Source organism: Stylophora pistillata, chromosome 1 (assembly GCF_964205215.1).
Source record: "Stylophora pistillata chromosome 1, jaStyPist1.2, whole genome shotgun sequence".
Lineage (NCBI taxonomy): Eukaryota > Metazoa > Cnidaria > Anthozoa > Scleractinia > Pocilloporidae > Stylophora > Stylophora pistillata.
The window spans coordinates 16,105,777-16,124,675 of NC_142519.1; the positions used below are offsets into that span (position 1 = coordinate 16,105,777).

The 18,899-nt window shown below is 35.2% G+C and overlaps 2 protein-coding genes across 4 annotated transcripts in view; one reads left to right on the forward strand and one right to left on the reverse strand.

The window, feature by feature from the left end:
- Positions 1-277: 277 nt before the first annotated feature.
- Positions 278-10,402, reverse strand: LOC111336124 (uncharacterized). Of its 2 annotated transcripts, none has more exons than XM_088740657.1 (9): positions 10,350-10,402; positions 8,925-9,159; positions 7,925-7,985; positions 6,322-6,382; positions 5,611-5,688; positions 3,654-3,746; positions 2,998-3,063; positions 2,363-2,413; positions 278-2,237 (listed from the first exon to the last, which is right to left on the reverse strand). In XM_088740657.1, exons 2-9 carry the CDS (start codon positions 9,064-9,066, stop codon positions 2,139-2,141), a joined length of 651 nt encoding a protein of 216 aa, XP_088596783.1. In that variant the 5' UTR covers positions 9,067-9,159; positions 10,350-10,402; the 3' UTR covers positions 278-2,138. The 2 variants fall into 2 exon arrangements, with proteins under 2 accessions (XP_088596783.1, XP_088596787.1); XM_088740661.1 differs by having other exon boundaries at positions 8,925-9,145; positions 10,350-10,367.
- Positions 10,403-10,418: 16 nt separating this feature from the next.
- Positions 10,419-18,899, forward strand: part of LOC111336123 (uncharacterized) — a 10,969-nt gene continuing 2,488 nt past the window's right edge. Inside the window, exons 1-7 of one of the 2 annotated variants that reach the window (XM_022942156.2) lie at positions 10,419-10,599; positions 10,702-10,762; positions 12,288-12,351; positions 12,953-13,030; positions 14,673-14,765; positions 16,289-16,354; positions 16,758-16,788. In XM_022942156.2, the coding sequence (XP_022797891.1) occupies positions 10,476-10,599; positions 10,702-10,762; positions 12,288-12,351; positions 12,953-13,030; positions 14,673-14,765; positions 16,289-16,354; positions 16,758-16,788 (517 nt within the window). In that variant the 5' untranslated portion in view covers positions 10,419-10,475. Of the gene's footprint in view, positions 10,600-10,701; positions 10,763-12,287; positions 12,352-12,952; positions 13,031-14,672; positions 14,766-16,288; positions 16,355-16,757; positions 16,812-18,899 lie in introns of both variants that reach the window. The other variant, XM_022942155.2, reaches the window with a different exon arrangement.

Below are 18,899 nucleotides of genomic sequence, written 5' to 3' on the forward strand. Positions count from 1 at the left end.
AAGGTAAAGGTAAGGTAAACTTATTTGATAAGTACATTGAGATTGTTTGTGTGGTTACCAAGCCTGAATATCTAATCACTCAAGAGGGGGGTGGGGGTGAGTCTTCCATCTTCCCTAGTGTTTGGATGCAGGGGCTATAGGTAAGGTAAAGGCAAGGTAAACTTTATTTGATAAGTACATTGAGATTGTTTGGCAGCCGAAGGGCTGATGTGGACCTACTGTAAACAATCAAAATTTGACAAACACAAATGGTATTAAGAAAAGAATAAAAGCTATGCACAGGGAGAAAACAATATAATATGCAAAAAACTGAGATTTACAAGAGCCTAATTGAAATAATATAATATACCAGAAAATAAAATGCTTAATTAAAAGTATATAAAATCATCTTTTTTTGCGGTGATCAAGGTCACTTCCATGCTAAAAGAATACTCTACAATATCTCTGGTGTGTTTCTTTAATATCTGCTTAAAGGAATTAAAATTTTCAGGCTCTTTAACTAGTCTATTTAAAAAATTCCAGATTACAGGGCCTCTGTACTGTAAAGTGTTTCTTCCTGTATCAGATTTAAACCTAATGATATTAAATTGATTAGGAAAGGGAGTTAACCTAGAAGTTGTCTTTTTAGAGAAAAGTTGTCAAACAGATTGACACGAAGTTTCAAAATACACTTTGTGCATTAACGTAAGAATGGACATTTTGTAAAAGTAAGAGAGGGGTAGCCAATTTGATTTACTGAGACAGATATTATCAGCCAGTGACGGTTGAAGGTTGTTTATAATACCGGAAGCTCTTGCATGTATAGAGTTCAGAGAATTCATTGCTGAGGGTGAGCAATTTCCCCATACTGAAATACTATAAGTTACGCTGGGAATAAGAGATTTGAAATAAATTTCCTCGAGTGACTGTTTAGGAAGAATTTTCATTCTCTTTAGTGGTCCAACTTTTTGTGTGAAATGCTTCTTCACTGAATCAATGTGCACAGACCATGAAAGTCTATTGTCGATTTTAACTCCTAGGCAAGTGGTAGAGTCAACAAAGGTTAATTAAGCCAGTGTCCCAAAGTAAAGGGGAGGAAGAGGACCAACAAAGGCAGATTTCTTTAGAATCATTGCCTCACTTTTGATTGGATGGATGGTTAGTCAATTTTTTTAAAAAATTAAAATATTCCTCTATTGTTTAAGTACTAGTAACCGCTTAAAACCTTGAGTTACTCTACTTTCTAATTCTTCAACATTGGTGGAAACAATATCATCTATGCCATTAACATTGTATGTGTGATACATCCTTTACTTTGAGATATGTTCATAAAAATGTATTTATTGACCTTTACATTAACAGTGTAAATTGAAATAACATATCATTTCAACAGCTTCTTTGTTGCTGCTGTTTTCTTCTTTTTTTCAGTTTCTGATACTTTATACGATACATACCATGAATCTGATTACATAATTGTGAGCATCACCACTGCTTCAGTAACAACACATCCTCAATAAAATTATCATTCTTAATTAAAGAGATTCTTATTTACACTTTGCTTATAGTTTACTGTTTTCCTACTTTGTGTGCAAAATAGGTTTTAAAACATTGAACAAATCTAACATGTGACATGAACTCTTTGCAATAAATATTCAAGACTTTTTAGTCTGGTAGCTTGATACACCTCTGGGTTGTGTAATTAAAAATTACAAACCTGTTAAATGTAAAAAAATAAATAAATAAAATCGATGCTTTGACCACTGAGGGAGTGTACAGAGCCATGTAATCAGGTAAAATAAAAAAAATTAACTGCATCATATGCATTTCCTCTAGTAACAGCTGTCCCTCTTATGGGGTCTTGCTCAACATACTACCATCACTTAAGATATCATTTCAAATAAGTTATGGTCTCTTCTAAGTTTACAGCTACCTAAGAAAAAAGTTACACTGTCTTGAACTTGCAGGGAAAGGGGGGTTAATCATTATCTATGAAGTATAATTTATAAAATAATGTTGTAATGGAGATAACTTTTAGACTACCAATAAACCCAACTAGTGGTCCAAGTGGGATGAACACTGAAAATTTTCTGATGGTTTATCTGATGAAGTGATTTCACAGCAATGCTGCCTTCACCAAAGAAGAAAACAATTCAGGCAGATCATTTGTTGCAACCACAGTTGGCCATCACCCTCTTGTGTTGTGGGTAATCAGATGATTGCAGTTTTATCCCAGCATCTATTTCATCACCGTTCATTACCTAAAGATTTCAGAAAAAATGAAGTTGTGGTTCAACATGACATAAAAGACTCAGAGCACAGTTTAAAGTTTAATGAAAAATGGTAAGACCTCATGGAAATGCTTCCAGACAGTTTTCAATCTTACCATATCAGGGTCATTTGCATACTTTATGTTTTTTGCAAGTTCTTGGAAAACCTATCAAGAGCAAAAACAAATGAATAAATACTAAATCTGTTTCCTTGTGTGGGGCTTTTCTTGCTTCACACATGAAGTATTCGAACAAGACAAGCTCTCTTTTTAAAGAGCAATGTTTATTTAGCAACTCAACAGTCTAACTTTCCACACTCTCACATACTATTAATAATTCTATTTTAAGTGCAAACTGCATATAATTATAGTACGAACAATGAACATTCCATCTAGGGAATAACTATTGATAGTAAGCATGCTAATTTGATATGCAAAGGTATATTATTACAAAAAAGTAAAAAACTTAAGACACTGTGGGATAGATGGTCACCACCTACATGTACTATGATAAACATAAAATGGATAGGGGAAAAATGAGCAATTAAGGATAATAAATCGGTCAGTGACAATTACTGAACATTGATTCAAAATGTGCAGAGTATGCAGATTTGAAAGAAGAAAAAAAGTGGAAATTGTCCAAAGACAATTCACAACTCTCAGGAAGAAAATAACCAAATGTAGCCTTGCTGTGAAGTAAAATATAAAGGAGAGGTCATAAGGAAGAAATAGCATTAACTGCTTCAGTTCACCTCTTGAACATTCGTTTGTGTCTTTGCGCTTGTTTCAAAGAACTTCAACCCAAACTGTCTTGCAAACTGTACACAAACAAAAATACAACTTATATCACTTGCTTCAGGATAGGCTCAATGTTTCCCTTCTCTTGAGTCTGGTCATTGTTTCAACCATCTCTTCAAGGAGGAATTATTTGTTCATTTCCCAAACAATGGATGGTTATCAAAGTTAGCTTTAGGATACGTACCTTAGAAAATTTGAATTATTGGAGATGTAGGCACTATCATTTGTAACAATACCCCTTTCAAAATACACCATAAACGCCCTTAGATAAGCAGTTTTCATTTATTTTTGGAAGTACTTGAAGTGACCCTGATAATTCCTTAAAAGTCTTATGTTTTAACCTCTTGATAATTTGCATACTTTGCATATTTAAACACATTATATATCACAGCAGGATTGATATTAGATAAGATATAGTTTCTGGGATTGTTTTCCTTCAGAAGGCTACTTTCCTCTTCGCTTTTGCTACCCTGAATACCCACCTACCAATCTGACTAAGAAAGAGTTGTCAACAATATTACATCTCAGTCCGTAAGTTGGAGTTTGTGTGTAAAATTGGTACTTTTAAAACCGGTCCATCAAAAATTAAAATAAAACAAAGTTGTCTGACCTCTTTTCCAGTTTGAGTGTCCACTTCCCAGCTTTTCCTATCATAATCAGACTTGTTTCCCACTAGGATTACTTCTTCATACATTAGGTTATGCTACAAACAAACATTTACAATTCATGTAATTAATGCAACTTATGGCAATTTGGAAGCACTTATTTTTTTATTATTTTCCAAAAAAGGGTCTAACAGCCAATTCAAACTTCCTGCAGCTGTCATCTTGAAAAGTTTGCAATGCACTCTGGGCTGATGACGTGTAATGGTTGCGCAGTGCACTCACAGTATTCCACTCTGGTTAATGCTATATTGCTGTCATCTCAGTGAAGAAAATTTTGGTGAAAGCATCACAGATCTTCCCCACCAGTTGGAGGTGGTGCACTCTTCAAAAGAAGAGACAGGAAAGTGAAGTTAAAGATGAAGAATATTGAGAAGCATCAGGTTTTAATTCTTAAAATGTCAACTGCCGATCAAAGGTTTTAATTCTTAAAATGTCACCTGCCAATCAAACACTTTACTGTGAGTGCAAGAAGCAACCATTATACATCATCCACCTAGAGTGCATTGTGCACTATTCAAGATGGTGGCCACGGGAAATTCAAAGTGGCTGCTAGATTACCTTCTTTGGAAAACAATAAAAAAATCAGATTGCTTAGTAATGCAACTTTTTTTATGCCATATCTATTGAGAAGTACATTTGGAACATCTTGAGCATTATTTGTAAAAAAGTGGAGGTTCCCTTTAAAAAAGTATAAATTAAAAATTATTATAATGCAAAAAATATGCATAATCCAGATAAATTTCTATGAAATGAGTAGAATATAATTACTTATTATAATCTTACATGCACATTATATATATACAAATTATATAATATTATATATTTTAGTACTTTTTTAAAGACATTAATTTTGTAATGCGCATTAGATTATATGCATATAGATTTATGCACAATATAAATAATAAAGTATTATTATTATTATTATTATTATTAGTAAGATTCCCTTCTCATTCTACACATTTCCTTGTAAATTAGTGCTCATCAAGTTAATTAATTGTCCTGTATTATTGAGATTGTTATAATTAGTGCTTATCAAGTTAATTAATTGTCCTGTATTATTGAGATTGTTATAATTAGTGCTCATCAAGTTAATTAATTGTCCTGTACTATTGAGATTGTTATAATTAATGCTCATCAAGTTAATTAATTGTCCTGTATAATTGAGATTGTTATAATTAGTGCTCATCAAGTTAATTAATTGTCCTGCATTATTGAGATTGTTATAATTAGTGCTCATCAAGTTAATTGTCCTGTATTATTGAGATTGTTATAATTAGTGCTCATCAAGTTAATTAATTGTCCTGTATTATTGAGGTTGTTATAATTAGTGCTCATCAAGTTAATTAATTGTCCTCTATTATTGAGATTGTTATAATTTGAGATAACACTTTCAATCTTGCGTCACCTTGTTTATCTTCTCATCATTTTCTTTATGAGATAATCATCAATATGATAAAAACTATCATAATGACAAGTTATAACTTAATAACCAATTCTAAGAATTTAGGAATTGACGAACTAATTAAATGGAAATAATCAGTTTGCTTGTGATTTCTTGTGCTTGATAAATTTATGCTTGAAAATACTGTCCAGCAGTTAAAATCAGTCGTCGGAAATGCTTCTTCTGACAATATACTCACGACTCACTTTCAATTGAATAAACTGAACAATTTTATTCCAACTCTCTCTCTCCACGTGCTTGTTTCTTTTATTCCATAATATTTTTTCTTTCGTTCCCAGCCTCCCCAGCTATGCTAGCTAGGAATGCCTGAGTAATCTCATGATTAAGCATAAACAAACAAATCAATACATCTTAAACTAAACATAATCTCAACACAGTCTTATAACCAAATTAACATTCCATAGTGACTCAGTCTGATACAGTTATAACGTTATTAGTACCTTATTCATTGTCTTTATCCAGTACTGAAGTTGATCTAATGAACCAGCATTTGTTATGTCATAGACTAACAATATACCCTGGTAAATTTTAAAACATTATACAATCATGAGTTAATCAGGCAGACAATGCAAAAGTTCACAGGTCTTCATCAAGACTTAGGTAATCAATAACATGTCTTCACAAAAACCACGACAACTCAGGATGTCACCGACTAAAGTTGAAGAAATTATGAATTTAGTAAATATATAACGTAACTTAACATTTTATTCAGATCAAAACCTTGAGAATTGTTTTGAATTTTTGCAGTGTTTCACGAAACTGAAAATATTATTAAAAGGAGCAGTCACAACACCCTTGCTATAATTCTACAGAATCTTTGCTTTAAAACAAATTTATTAACATTTGGCAAATTATTTGTTTAAATTGGCAGTTCAATTTTTTAAGGCTGGCTGTTTTCTTGTCTTCATGATTGTTTCCCAATGAAAATGTGTGAACAGTGGGCAGTCAATTTTCTATCCCTGTCAACTCTTGCACAGGCTACAATTATATGAAAAACAGATCTGTCTCAGAAGTTGTTGAAATGATCGATGATTTAGATAACATCTTATAGTCATAAACAGACCTCACCATTAAAAATAGTCTATACCGCATTAATATTACCAGTCATAAACCTTGCAGAAACCTACTTAGAAAGAACTAATCAAACTCACCTTTGTACCCCTAAAGTGCATTGAAGTCAGAGTTCTAAATCTTTCTTGACCCGCTGTATCCCTGATGGAAAAAAATTAGTATTCACAAAAAGAATGAGTTGCAAACTTTCATTTCGTTCTCTTTTTTATTCTTTTCTTTCCTTTGGTTTTGCTTTAAGCAAATTAACTTATAGTGATCACAGAGGAAATGTTTGAAAACATTCAGTGATTAACTTTTAGTCACTCTGATCGACAAGAAAATATATTACCTTTAAATTCATTACTCCATATATCATATAATATCATTTAATACTTAATAATGAGTTCTTATAGAGTGCATTAAAATAAATCTATGTGCTTTACACTTTCAATTAACAAAATTTCAATAAAATCCTATACATGTAATTATCGCTACTCTATCTAAACTAACGGAGTATTACGTGTTATACATATCGATATAAAAAAATCTGGTGGCTTAATTTTTGAAAAGATAAGTTTTCAATAAGCATTTAAAGGAGTCAACAGATTCAGCGTTTTTTATGCATTCAGGTAGTTGATTCCACAAATACGGTGCAGTGTAGGAGTGTAGGAGAAAGCTCTTTGCCCATATGTTTTAGTTTGAATTGTTGGGACCTCGAGTAGATTCATATTTGATGAACGGAGTCTTCGTGCTGGAATATATCGACTAAGAAGTCCAACAAGATAGGTTGGAGCCATGTCATTTAGTGCTTTGTATGTTATCAACAGTATCTTGAATTGAATTCGTTTTTTAACCGGGAGCCAATGAAGTTTCATATTTAGGTGTTATACTGTCTCTTGATTTAGCACCGAATAACAAGCAGGCAGCTGTGTTTTGGATCCGTTGGAGTTTTTCAATGTCACAAATTGGTAGACAGTACAATAGGCTATTACAGTAATCAAGTCTCGATGAGATGAAGGCATGTATCAATCTTTCATTTTGCTGCGTCGAGAGGTATTTATGAATGCGACCAATATTTATGAGTGCTAGAGACAACGATTTACAGATGGAATTATATGCGAGCGCAAGTTCGCTCAATGGATAGAGTTGGCTCAATGGATAGAGCACTGGACTGTAGTGCGGGAGGTCAAGGGTTCGAGCCCCGGCCGGACCAACACTCAAGGTCTTAAAATAATTGAGAAGAGTTTGCTACCTTTCTATAACATCAAGAAATGGTTAGATATTCTAGTCTTCTCGGATAGGGACGAATAAATGGAGGTCCCGTCTCCTGCAGGGTTGGGGTAGGAGACGTAAATTTCCCACACACGAGGTTACTGTGTGATGGATGTCCTCCCCTGGGGTGGGATGGGTGGGTTAGGACAGCAGGTCCACATCAGCTATTACAGCTGCCAATAAATCAACCTGCTTAAACAAATAAATGAACTTCAACAAATAAATGAACTTCAAAATCACAGAGTCAAGCATCACGCCCAGGTCTCAGACAGTATTAGATATATCAATGATATCATCTCCAATATTGATATTACAGAAAGGAGGATTTTTTGAGAAGCGTGAAAGGAAATGAATGATTTCTGTTTTTGAAGGGTTGCACTGCAATACTTAGTAATAGCAGTTAAAAAAAAACAACATGTGAGGTTTACAAACCAAATCTGCAAGCGAATACGAACTCCATCCACATTGGTAACTACCGTCACAAAATCAACTCCTATCATAGAAAAAAAAAAAATCACTCATTGCAGCATGAACCCTGGCTTTACACTTTTCCTTGTAAAATGGCTGTGAGAATTTTATATTAGATCAGGATAACAACTTCTACCTGATAAGTTTGAGAACTCTCATTACCTTTTTGCTGGATAGTGTATGGAAATTACAGGGAGAAGTTTCACGTTAATCACTTCTGGGAGCTAAGAGGTTAAACCTCAATTTTTAAATAGCATTTACTTTATTCAAGATCGACACTTGTTATGAAACCAGGTCATTATTTCACAATAACTGTGCACATGCAGTCTGATGAAATTGCACACAATACAGTCTGCCATTTAAACTTTAAAAAGCTATAAAATTACAAGTGAATAAAGGGGGTAAGCTTCTAAAGAAACTGTGGTGCTGCGTCGGTGGGGGTAACAAGGTAATTTAGTAATATCAACTAAGTTGAAATTGTAAATTGGCCACTGTAAAGAATTAAAAAGCTGACATTTCAAGCATTTAAGCCCTTGGTCAGAGCAAAAGACGAAGGGCCAACGCTCGAAACGTCAGCTTTTTAACTCTTTACGGTGGCCAATTTATAATTTCAACTTAGTTGATATTATAAAATTACAGTTTGTACCTTGCATACCTCAAAAATAATCATCCTTTAAAAAATAATTTAATTGTATCATTAGCAATCCAATATGTCAAACTTTGTCACCTTAGCCCATACTTACTTGTTACTTTCAAAGGCTAAAAATTAAGAAGTATAATCTAATTCACTTGAGTCATTCATACCCCTTACTATAAACACTTCCTATAAAGACCAGTCTACCAGAGTGTATATTTAGGCTAGCTATTATCCCACACTATATTTAATAACATGTACTTAGACACCAAACTTGTAACAACATGTAACCAGTGAAAACTGATGAAGATGAACTCAGAACCAACTCACCAATTGTTGGCATAAGTGCTACCCTGAAGGATTCATTTGGATTAAAATAGCATCTTATCAAGGATGTTTTGCCAACACCTGTCTCACCAATGAGTAGAACTTTGTAAGTAACATCGTAATCTTTTTCTTGTAATGACATCATTCATGTAACATCTAAGGCCTCAACATCACCCATGTCTTATCAAACAGGTCTATATATTCAGCACAAAGTGCTCATCTCTCTTTGGAACATAATCCATGAAAAAAAAAAAAAACATTCACATTTGTCAATATTGTCCTTGAGAAAGTGCAAAAAAAGAAACAGTTATCCTACAATATAGCACCTTACACATGTGGATTGTGCGAGACAGTTAACAAATAAAATTTCCTCAATTCTTTTTCTAAGAATGTAACAAATGGAAATTTTTATCAGCCAAAATTCAATGCATTAAATAAAATTAATGATATTTTGACCAATGGATGATATACCAGTTGGTAATACATCAATTCAGGAAATTGCAGAAAAGAAGCCTGAAAAAATCAACCCTTCAACATGATTTAACCTCATGCCCCCAAGAAGAAGCTACTACCATTTGAGCAACAAGACTACATGTTGGGAGCCAGGCAAATCTGAGTTTGTTCCCACAAAAGAATATGATAAATCATATTTAACCTACTAAAATTGGTTTTACCTCCAGTTAATTTCTCAAGGTTTATGAAATAATTTTTTATACATTCTAATATTAACCTCTTGAGCTGAACAAAGACCAGTGCTGCAAACCATCAATATTCGACTTACTGATTTCTCAGTCTTGCATTCCATATAGGGTCATGATAACTCACGTCACGTGAGTGAAGTCATTCATTTATCTCGTGATATATTTATCTACCGATAAATTTATCGATTAATAAATTTACCGATAAATTTACCGATTAATTTTCTCGTGATAAATTTATCTACCGATATATTTATATAGCATATGTTCGGATCGCAAGGTGAGCATAATTCAAATACATTTAATCAGTAATACATTTGTCTCATTGATTAAACGCGAGTAAAATGCATATCGATTCTGATTGGTTGACGGATTGGATGCAAAGCAATCGAATGAAGAGTCACGCCCTGATCGCAGCACAGCTCTATCAAGAAATGAAACTAGTCTATATATGCTGTGATATTCCAATACAAGGAAAACAAACAATGTGGATGTAAGTAAAATGACAGAATGGACCCGTGGAGAACTTCCGAGATTTCCGAGAAAAATCATCGAGAATCTCCCATTATCATTTCTGTTATAATTCGCTTCTGATAAAATTCACGAAGGTTATGACTGCTTCCTGGAATAAATTTATCACAGTTAAATAACTTATTAAGCAGATATAAATGAAAGAGAGGCTAAGATTTTCAAAATTAACAATATGAGCTATTTCCTTCCTTCACCTCACCTTGTTCACTCACCACGAAAGTCCAATATCCCAGAATACATTACGGAATGCTAGTTCCAGGGTCTCGCTAGCAAGCTGTAGCGACCGCTAAGAAACTTCTAAAAGTAACGCGTAGAATTTTCCAAGATGCCCGCAAGACCTACTGTGAGACATAAAATTGCACTGGTTGGAGATAGTGGGGTTGGAAAGTCCACCATTCTGTCAACCTTTAAAGGAGAACGCTTCAATCCCCTCTATGTGATTACTCGAAGTGAGATGCATTGAATTTCGTCCCAGTGGTGTTCTCGTCGATCTATATTAGATTATTCCTAAAAACGCCAGTTTTGCTGAAAATTCTTTGTTTGTCCTTTAGAAAGAGAAATAAAGACTGCTGTGGTAAACGTTGGGAATGAAGTTGCAGAACTTCAAATATGGTGAGAGTTATAATTATGCTATTTACAAAAATTTACCGGAAGTCGGAACTCGTTCAACGTTGTTTTCTTACCTTCCCGTTATCCAAATTCAGAACTGCTTACTACCGAACTGCGTATTTAAGTCATCCTAGCAAAGAAAAAAGCATTCATAATCGTTACAAATTTTGAGGTACCCAGCTGTTGCATCTGTTGAAATAAGGACCTTAATTTTGCGAAGAAAAAGTATAATAAATTGTACGTGTTTTTGTACGAATTTTTTCAACGTTTAGAAGTGACGAGTACAACTTCAAATTGTCTGAAATTGAACTTGACGTTTTCAGTACATAGATGATATATCATGATGACATTACTTTTTAATGATATCGATAAATTACAAGTTTTGAGGTACGCGACTGATGCAGTGCGCCACTGATCGATGGAGGTCGACAATCAACTGAGAGCGCTTATCGGAATATTCAAAAGCAAAAACAGCATTTTGGTTAAAAATATGTCGTATCGATAAAACGTGGCGCAACGTAATTACTCTTGATTTTATGATGATTTTCATTAGTGGAGAGCTTGTTTCTCCTTGGTATTTTGGTGATGATATCGTCTGATTTATTTCATCATTTGTCTACTGAACTGTGGTAAATACAGACTCAATTCAATGTAAAAGATTGGGCCATTCCATTTAAAATCCGCACCCCCCCCCCCCCCCATTGAAGGCTTTCCTGTAACACCCCTCCAGAAAAGAAATTTTTTAACCCCCTTCAGAATTGCCAGAAATTACCCCCTTCAGAATTTTATGTAGCTATCAAGCAAACCAATTGAACCCCCTTCAGAAACTACTCGTGAGAATTTCTGTCAAAGGTACTTTATGGCGACCCCTCTCAGAAATATGGTTCAACCCCCCTTAGAAAAAATATGGCATTCACCTCCCCTCCCCCTAAGAAATCCCAGGCTTTCAATTGGGGGGGGTGCGGATTTTAAATGGATGGCCCATTTGGCAAGAATTCCGTAGAACTCCATACTTGATTATGCATTCAATTCTTGGATACAGGAAAGCAGAGGCAAAACAACAGATTTCCTTTGGGACTACGGCTTTGTTTTTGATTGGTATGGGGTTATACAGAAATCTTTCCAAAGATTTTGATTTTATTCTTTGCCATCCTTATCAGTGTTTTGCTTTGGTTACACCAACAACCTGTATGTAGTAGCTGAAGTTATAAGAAATCGAGACTGTAAGCTATGGAACATTATCACAGATACTCCTTCCCACCCCCTTTATCAACTATTACCTCCTTAGAAACAGAGATTTTTGCAAAACAGAGGACATGATTTTATTTTACCTGCTGTTAAAACAGAATGCTTTAAGAGATCCTTTATTAATAGGTGTAGGTGTCTTTTTAATTTTATTTAATTGTACTTGATCTTAAATTATTCATGTTTGTAAAGTCACATGTATGTTGTGACTACCTGACTATGGATAATGAATAAAGAAAGTTATTATTATTATTATTATTATTGTTATTATTATTATTATCAGGGACACACCTGGTAGTGCTGACTGCAGGACAATGACAGCTGCATATGTACAAGAAGATGTTCAGGTATGTTGAGGCCTAGTGTTCAAGTGGACATCTTTGGGATAGAAAAGGTGTCTAATTAGCCTAGGCTGTAGATGGCATTTACTATTTTTAGTCAATTTTTTACAAGAGCAGATTAATAAGAGGTTTTTGGCCAGCATGAACTCTAGAGTGACATGCACTGTTGCTTAATGCAAAAATTATGTGATTGTCCAGTCCCAATATTTGACTTAAGTTTAACCACTTGAGTACAATCTGATTCTTGGAAATCTACCAAGTAACAACCCCTTTCATCTTTGAATTTAAACTTTGATGATCTCAGATGTCACTGAGAGGTTATGAACAGTTGCTTACTGTCACCAACAAAACTGTGAATTGCTCTGAGGTGGATTATAGTAGCATGAGATCTGAAATTTCAGTGTAGTAGAAGGACATGTTCGTGTAAATTGATTTTTCTTGAATATGAAAGAAAATAAACTTCAATTCCTTTTATGATAAGGAAGATACAGAACCAGTTGGTGAGTTTTTGTTTGTTTATTTGTTTTTAGGCTGCTATTGTTGTTTGCAGTGATTTCTAGAGGCTTAACTATTTAATTGAGTTGTTGGTTTGTTTGTCTGTTTACAGGGTGTGGTTGTAGTGTTTGATGTGACAAGTTATGATAGTTACATGAATGTTCAACATTGGGTCAAAACAGTAAACCAGGTAAGGGTCAGTTAACCTTCTGAGAGAGGTTAAACCTGTTGAGGGTTCAACTAACTCTTAAGCCAAGCACATATGCCCTGCTTAGTGTAAAATGATGTCCTTTGTATAGTTTGCAAGCAAGCTCCATGCTATATAAGCAATTTCCAGTGTATTTGTAATCAGCATGGGAGGATGCAGTAATAAGCAGCTGTTGAAAAAAAGACTTGAAACATATAATTTCAGCAAGCATTTTCCTGACAAATTATTGTATGACTTTGAAATAAAAGCTAGCGCTAAGAAGTCACGACATTTCGACCTCTCTGAAGTCATTTTCAAGTGAGTAAGTTTTCCAAATCAGCATAAATATGTTGAAGCAAGTTGAAGATGATAAAATGTGGTGAACGCTAAAATGTGTGAAAAAGTGTAAATAATATACAATGGAAGAGAATAAAAGAATAAAATAATCGTAGCACAAATTGTTCTAAACAAATAGTTTGGTGCGAATTGAATTGCACTGTTTGTTTAGCCTTGGTTTCAGTTCTTTGATAAAAAAACATTTCAAAAACAAGGCAGTCAAATTATTTTGTTCTGACACTTCCTTAAGATTAAAAAATTCTGTGATGTCTTTTGGCTCCAAGTCCTGCTGATCCCTGAGGTGGTGTCCGATTGCCGATCCTTTGTGTTCTTCAATTCGTTGGTGTAAGTGTCGGCACGAGTAGCCAACATAGCCTGCATCACACAGGCTACAGTGAAATGAATACACGTTTGAACACCATGCATTGTTGGCTCACAAGAGGCGGTTTGTCTTCCCTGACCCTAATTTCACTCTTGATCTTTTTACTTGTATAAACTGGGCTAATATCTACGTTGATCTTCCGACTGAGGTCAGCCAACTGTTTTCGTACAACATTTGCAGATTTCTGGTCCTTGTAGGACAACACGATTCTGACTGGGGCTTCTCTTTTATCAGTCAGTTGGGTATGTGAATCCTCAGACACTTTTGATTCAACGAATCTGTGAATGGTTGACTGCACAAGGTCGTCAGGATAGCACAGTCGGGAGAAGATCTCTTTAAGGCATTCACATTCCTTGTCTTCAACTTGCTTCAACATATTTATGCTGATTTGGAAAACTTACTTGAAAATGACCTCAGAGAGGTCGAAATGCCATGACTTCTTAGCGCTAGCTTTTATTTCAGAGTTGATTTCTAAGAAACTACTTATTGAGAATTATTGTATGTCTTGAACAAATCATAGCAGTACATATTTTGTCTCACTAGTTTTGCTCATTGTGCTTTCCCAACCAATATGTGGAAGGTCTCCACCCCTTCCCTCCCCCCCCCCCCCCCAAAAAAAAAAATTAAGTTATTGTTTAATTTTACAACACATCTCTGACTGGTGGCCAGTTTTGATTAGACCATAAGGAAATGAAAACCAGTGTGATCAATTGATTACATCAGATCAAATTTATCTTTATCTGATTTTTCTTTTAGTACAAATTAATATCAAGATTAAAACTGAATAGTTGTTTATAAATTCTTTTTTATTATCTTTGTTATTTTTGTTATTATTATTATCACTATTGATATTACAATACTGTTCATTATACATTAAGTGGTTTATAACCTGGGGATAACATGTGATCACACTGTTCATTATTTTAGTTTGCAGGACAAGAAAATGTTAAATTTGTATTTGTGGGAAATAAAACTGACTTAGAAAGGCAAAGGAAAGTTTCAGAGGATCATGGACAGGAGGTAAGAAAAACTTGAGTGTGGTGCAAATGATGATCCTGCTAGCTATTAACAAGTTTCAATAGATTAACAACTTTAATGTACAGTGATTTGAGAGCCAGAGATGGGACAATTCCAAAGTCCAAAAGAAGGAGAACACTAATTCATAACATGAAAGACAGGGCTTGATAGCATCAGTTACCCCTAACCTGGGTCCACCTGTACTTTCCTTGGTCCTTATTCAGACTTTATTTTTTTTACCATACAGTACATATATCTTATTAGATGTTTTGTTGTGCAGTGTTGCTGAGTATTTTTGTGAGTTGTGCTGTATTTTGACAAGCCCGTAGGGCGAGTAAAAATACTCAGCAATAGTACACAACAAAACGTCTAATAAGTTATTTATTATCCAACACGCCAAACTGTTATTTCAGTGCAGGTGAATTTCGCGGATATTTATTTACAGGGAGTGCGTGACAGAAGTATGCGAAGCGGAACGGAATTGGCGTGTTGTTGTGTTGCTGTTTCTATTTTCTTCCTTAAATGAAGAAATTTTCTAGACGTCAAGCTGTTTTTCTTCGTTTGATTTATCTAATGAACTTGGATCTATATTTGCCAGTCATTCTGACTCTTCATCGTCGGAAATATGATTCAAATTGTCCGCCACTTTTTTTTTTTTTTCGTAACTACAATCCAATTCTTCGCTTGCGCGATGCGAGAAAACCTGTTTAACTGGTACTACAATAGACGAGTACAAGTACCGCGTGATATTTGTACTCGTCTATGGCGTTATTTGTACTCATCTAGGTGTAGTTGGATAATAATGCTCTATAATGTCTGTGCTATATATTTTACACTTGACTTGTGGATGATAACATAATAAATCAATCCTTCCAAGAAAACCAGTGGTAGAAAAACTTAATTATTAAAAGTATAGTTGCAGATAATAAGATAGTAAAGCCTTGAGAAAGTCAAAATTTGATGAGGCTCACACATGTGCCCTTCTGATAGCAGTTAGGTGCTTAAATTTGATTTGATTTGATTTACTCACTTTCACCAGAGTGTGGTGAGGGTCGCACAACAGAGCGAAGCTCCTTATTAAGTGCGCCCTATATCCCACCCATCCCACCCCAGGGGAGGACATCCATCACACAGTAATCTCGTGTGTGGGAAATTAACGTCTCCTACCCCAACCCTGCAGGAGACGGGACCTCCATTTATTCGTCCCTATCCGAGAAGACTAGAATATCTAACCATTTCTTGATGTTATAGAAAGGTAGCAAATTCTTCTCAATTATTTTTAAGACCCTGAGTGTCCAAATGTACAAACAAAGGAAATTACCAGTACATGAAAAATCTAAGAGACCATTCTGACATGAAAAGGATTAAAAATTTTAAAATAAACAACAAACCATGAAAATTGTCAAAAAATTATGCTCCCCTACCAATGCAGTGCCACAATTTCTTTTAATTAGAAACTTACCCCCATTTTCCTATATCAAATTTGTTTTACCAGTAATTGTTTGTTTTTTTTTTTTTTTGGTCAGTTGGCAAATCAAACCAATGGAGCTTACATTGATGCAAGTGCAAAGACAAATAAAAACATAGAGATGGTAAGCATTGTACTTTGCATTCCATCTGTTAGTTCTCAGGTGATGATGGGGAGGTAATACTTGCTCCGACAGGTGAAACATTGTAGGAATATCTTTTAATGACAAAAAACAATTCAAGGTGATTATAAAAATCAAGCCTAAATCTGCTGGTTTGAATCTCATTGTTCTTAGAGAGGCAGACAAATCTTTTGAAAAAAAAAAGCAGTTAAAGAAGTGGAAGATGATACCCATGTTCACTAGAACACCAGTCCAAGGAATCAGATATTTGTGGACAATTACAATCAGTTATTTTAATAACTTTCTCTGACAGTAATTGTGAACTTCCTTTAAAAAAGTAAGTTTATTATTTAAAGTTCTTGCAAACTTTGACATCTGTGACTGTTACCCACTTTTACCTGTCTAGATATTCAGAAGAATGACAGAGATTATTTTAGGTATGAATGAAGGATCAAATATGGTAAGAATACATTATGTACACTTCAAAGTTTGTAATCTTCAGCATGCATAAAGTTAAACAGTTTTAACAGTTAACATGATAATTCTAGACTTGCTTAATTATAGGCAAACAGTGAGCCTGGCATGTTAAAAAAATTGCACATAAGAGCCTAAACCAAGTGCAAAGCACAAGACTGCATGGGTATATTTCCAACTGAAAGTAAAGACTTTCTAAAATTCACCTAGAGATTTAAGCCGCAAATCTGAAGTATAATCTAGACCTGTTGTTTATAATTAGGCCACTTTGAGACCACTTTCTTCCATCCCTACTGCACTGAGTAAACCTGTTTGAATTGACCTCTAGCTTCCTTGTCCCCCTCTAAAATTCAGGCCTAGTTAAAGATGTTTAGTGTTTTCTGACTTAGGGAGCTCATAGACACTGTACCCATGTGTGTCTCGAGGTATAATCATTATGAGTGTTTTAGCTAATTTAGCCCACTTCTGTGACAGTCCTCTTGTAAATTTTTTCCTTAAACCTTGCAAGTCTTATGCCACCACAGGCAGCCCAAGCTCACTACTAGAAAAGCGGACGTGACTCTTACAGTGTTGCGCAACGTCGTTTTATATTTATAAAGGTTTGTATGGGATGTTATCAGTTTGCCTTAAAAGAGAGAAAAAAATGTCTTGTTTTGAAATTAAATGGACTTACCTTATTGCCTTGTTGTTTTCTTTGTTGATTACCAACGTCCCAGGCCGTTTTGAAGCGTTTTCGCCGAGTTAACGCTATTTTGGTGTTTAACTGCTAAAAAAAAGACCAGGCTGGAACCCATTTTAGAAGTGTCCGTCGCCCGAAGCGAATAATTCCGCCAAAACATAACCACCAGTCTCGATTCCTCTAGAAAATCAAAGCAAAGATGTTGCAGTTCCATTTCCATTCACTCGATTCCCAATTCCTCCCACAGAGGATAGTCTTTTTTTAGCAGTTGAACCACAGGGGGCCCACACAAACGGCGTGTCTGATCGTTTGTTCGAAATATAAAGAAATGTAGGGGAGAATATTGAAGAGTCGTAATATCGTAAACTTATATCGAGGAATGTCTATGTTAAGGTTCAAAATAAATGTAAACCTACCTCACTTGCCGTGTATTGTCGTTTCTGTGGTTCTAAATGGCGAATTTGAGCGATTTGGTAGATTTTGCGTTGACTGTCTACCAAATCTACCAAATCGCTTAAATTCGCCATTTAGAACAACAGAAACGACAATACACGGCAAGTGAGGTAGGTTTACATTTATTTCGAGCCTTAGCATAGACATTCCTCGATATAAGTTTACGATATTACGACTCTTCAATATTCTCCCCTACATTTCTTTATATTTCGAACAAACGATCAGACACGCCGCTTGTGAGGGCTCCCTGTGCGCTAACTCGCCGAAAACGCTTCAAAATGGCCTGAGACGCTGGTAATCAGCAAAGAAAACAACAAGGCAACAAGGTAACTCCATTTTATTTCAAAACAAGACATTTTTTATCTCTTTTAAGGCAAACCGATAACATCCCATACAAACCTTTATAAATGTAAAACGTTGCGTAACACTGTAAGGAGGGGGGTGAATAGGCTAACGGATCGGCGGATTCTGAGAATTATTTTGCCCAGATTTCGGATTTAGAGCAAACTTTTAACGGATTTGCGGATCCTGAAATTGCAACGGTTCGCGGTTTTGTCGATTTTTTAGGTTTGGATTTTGGATTTTACTTGTGAGGAAGTTCGGATCGTGGATCTGAACGATCGTCAGAAATGCGTTGTTTTCTGAGTATCTGTATTTTTTGTCACGCACGAGACTCTCTGCATGTCACGCACTGGGATGTCTGCTGTGTTCGCGCCCTTATCCATGACACTGTACCCCACCGATTGCGATTCGCTCGATGGAAAAGTCATTGCCTAGCTAACACGCAACAGCTCAAGGTGCGTTTTCCACCTTTTTACGAGACAAGTAGTGAACGGATTCGGATTTAACAAATTTTTTTAACGGATTGACGGATTTGGTTATCAAATCGTAGCGGATCGGCGGATTTGCATACCCCTATTCACCCCCCTCTGTGAGAGTCAC

Excerpts from the sequence above, each read along its gene's own strand:
- LOC111336124 (XM_088740657.1), bottom strand. The coding sequence starts at position 9,066 with ATGATGTCATTACAAGAAAAAGATTACGATGTTACTTACAAAGTTCTA. Across the intron at positions 7,986-8,924 it reads AGCACTTATGCCAACAATTG|GAGTTGATTTTGTGACGGTA; the intron begins GTGAGTTGGTTC and ends TTTCTATGATAG. Across the intron at positions 2,414-2,997 it reads CACAAACGAATGTTCAAGAG|GTTTTCCAAGAACTTGCAAA; the intron begins GTGAACTGAAGC and ends TGCTCTTGATAG.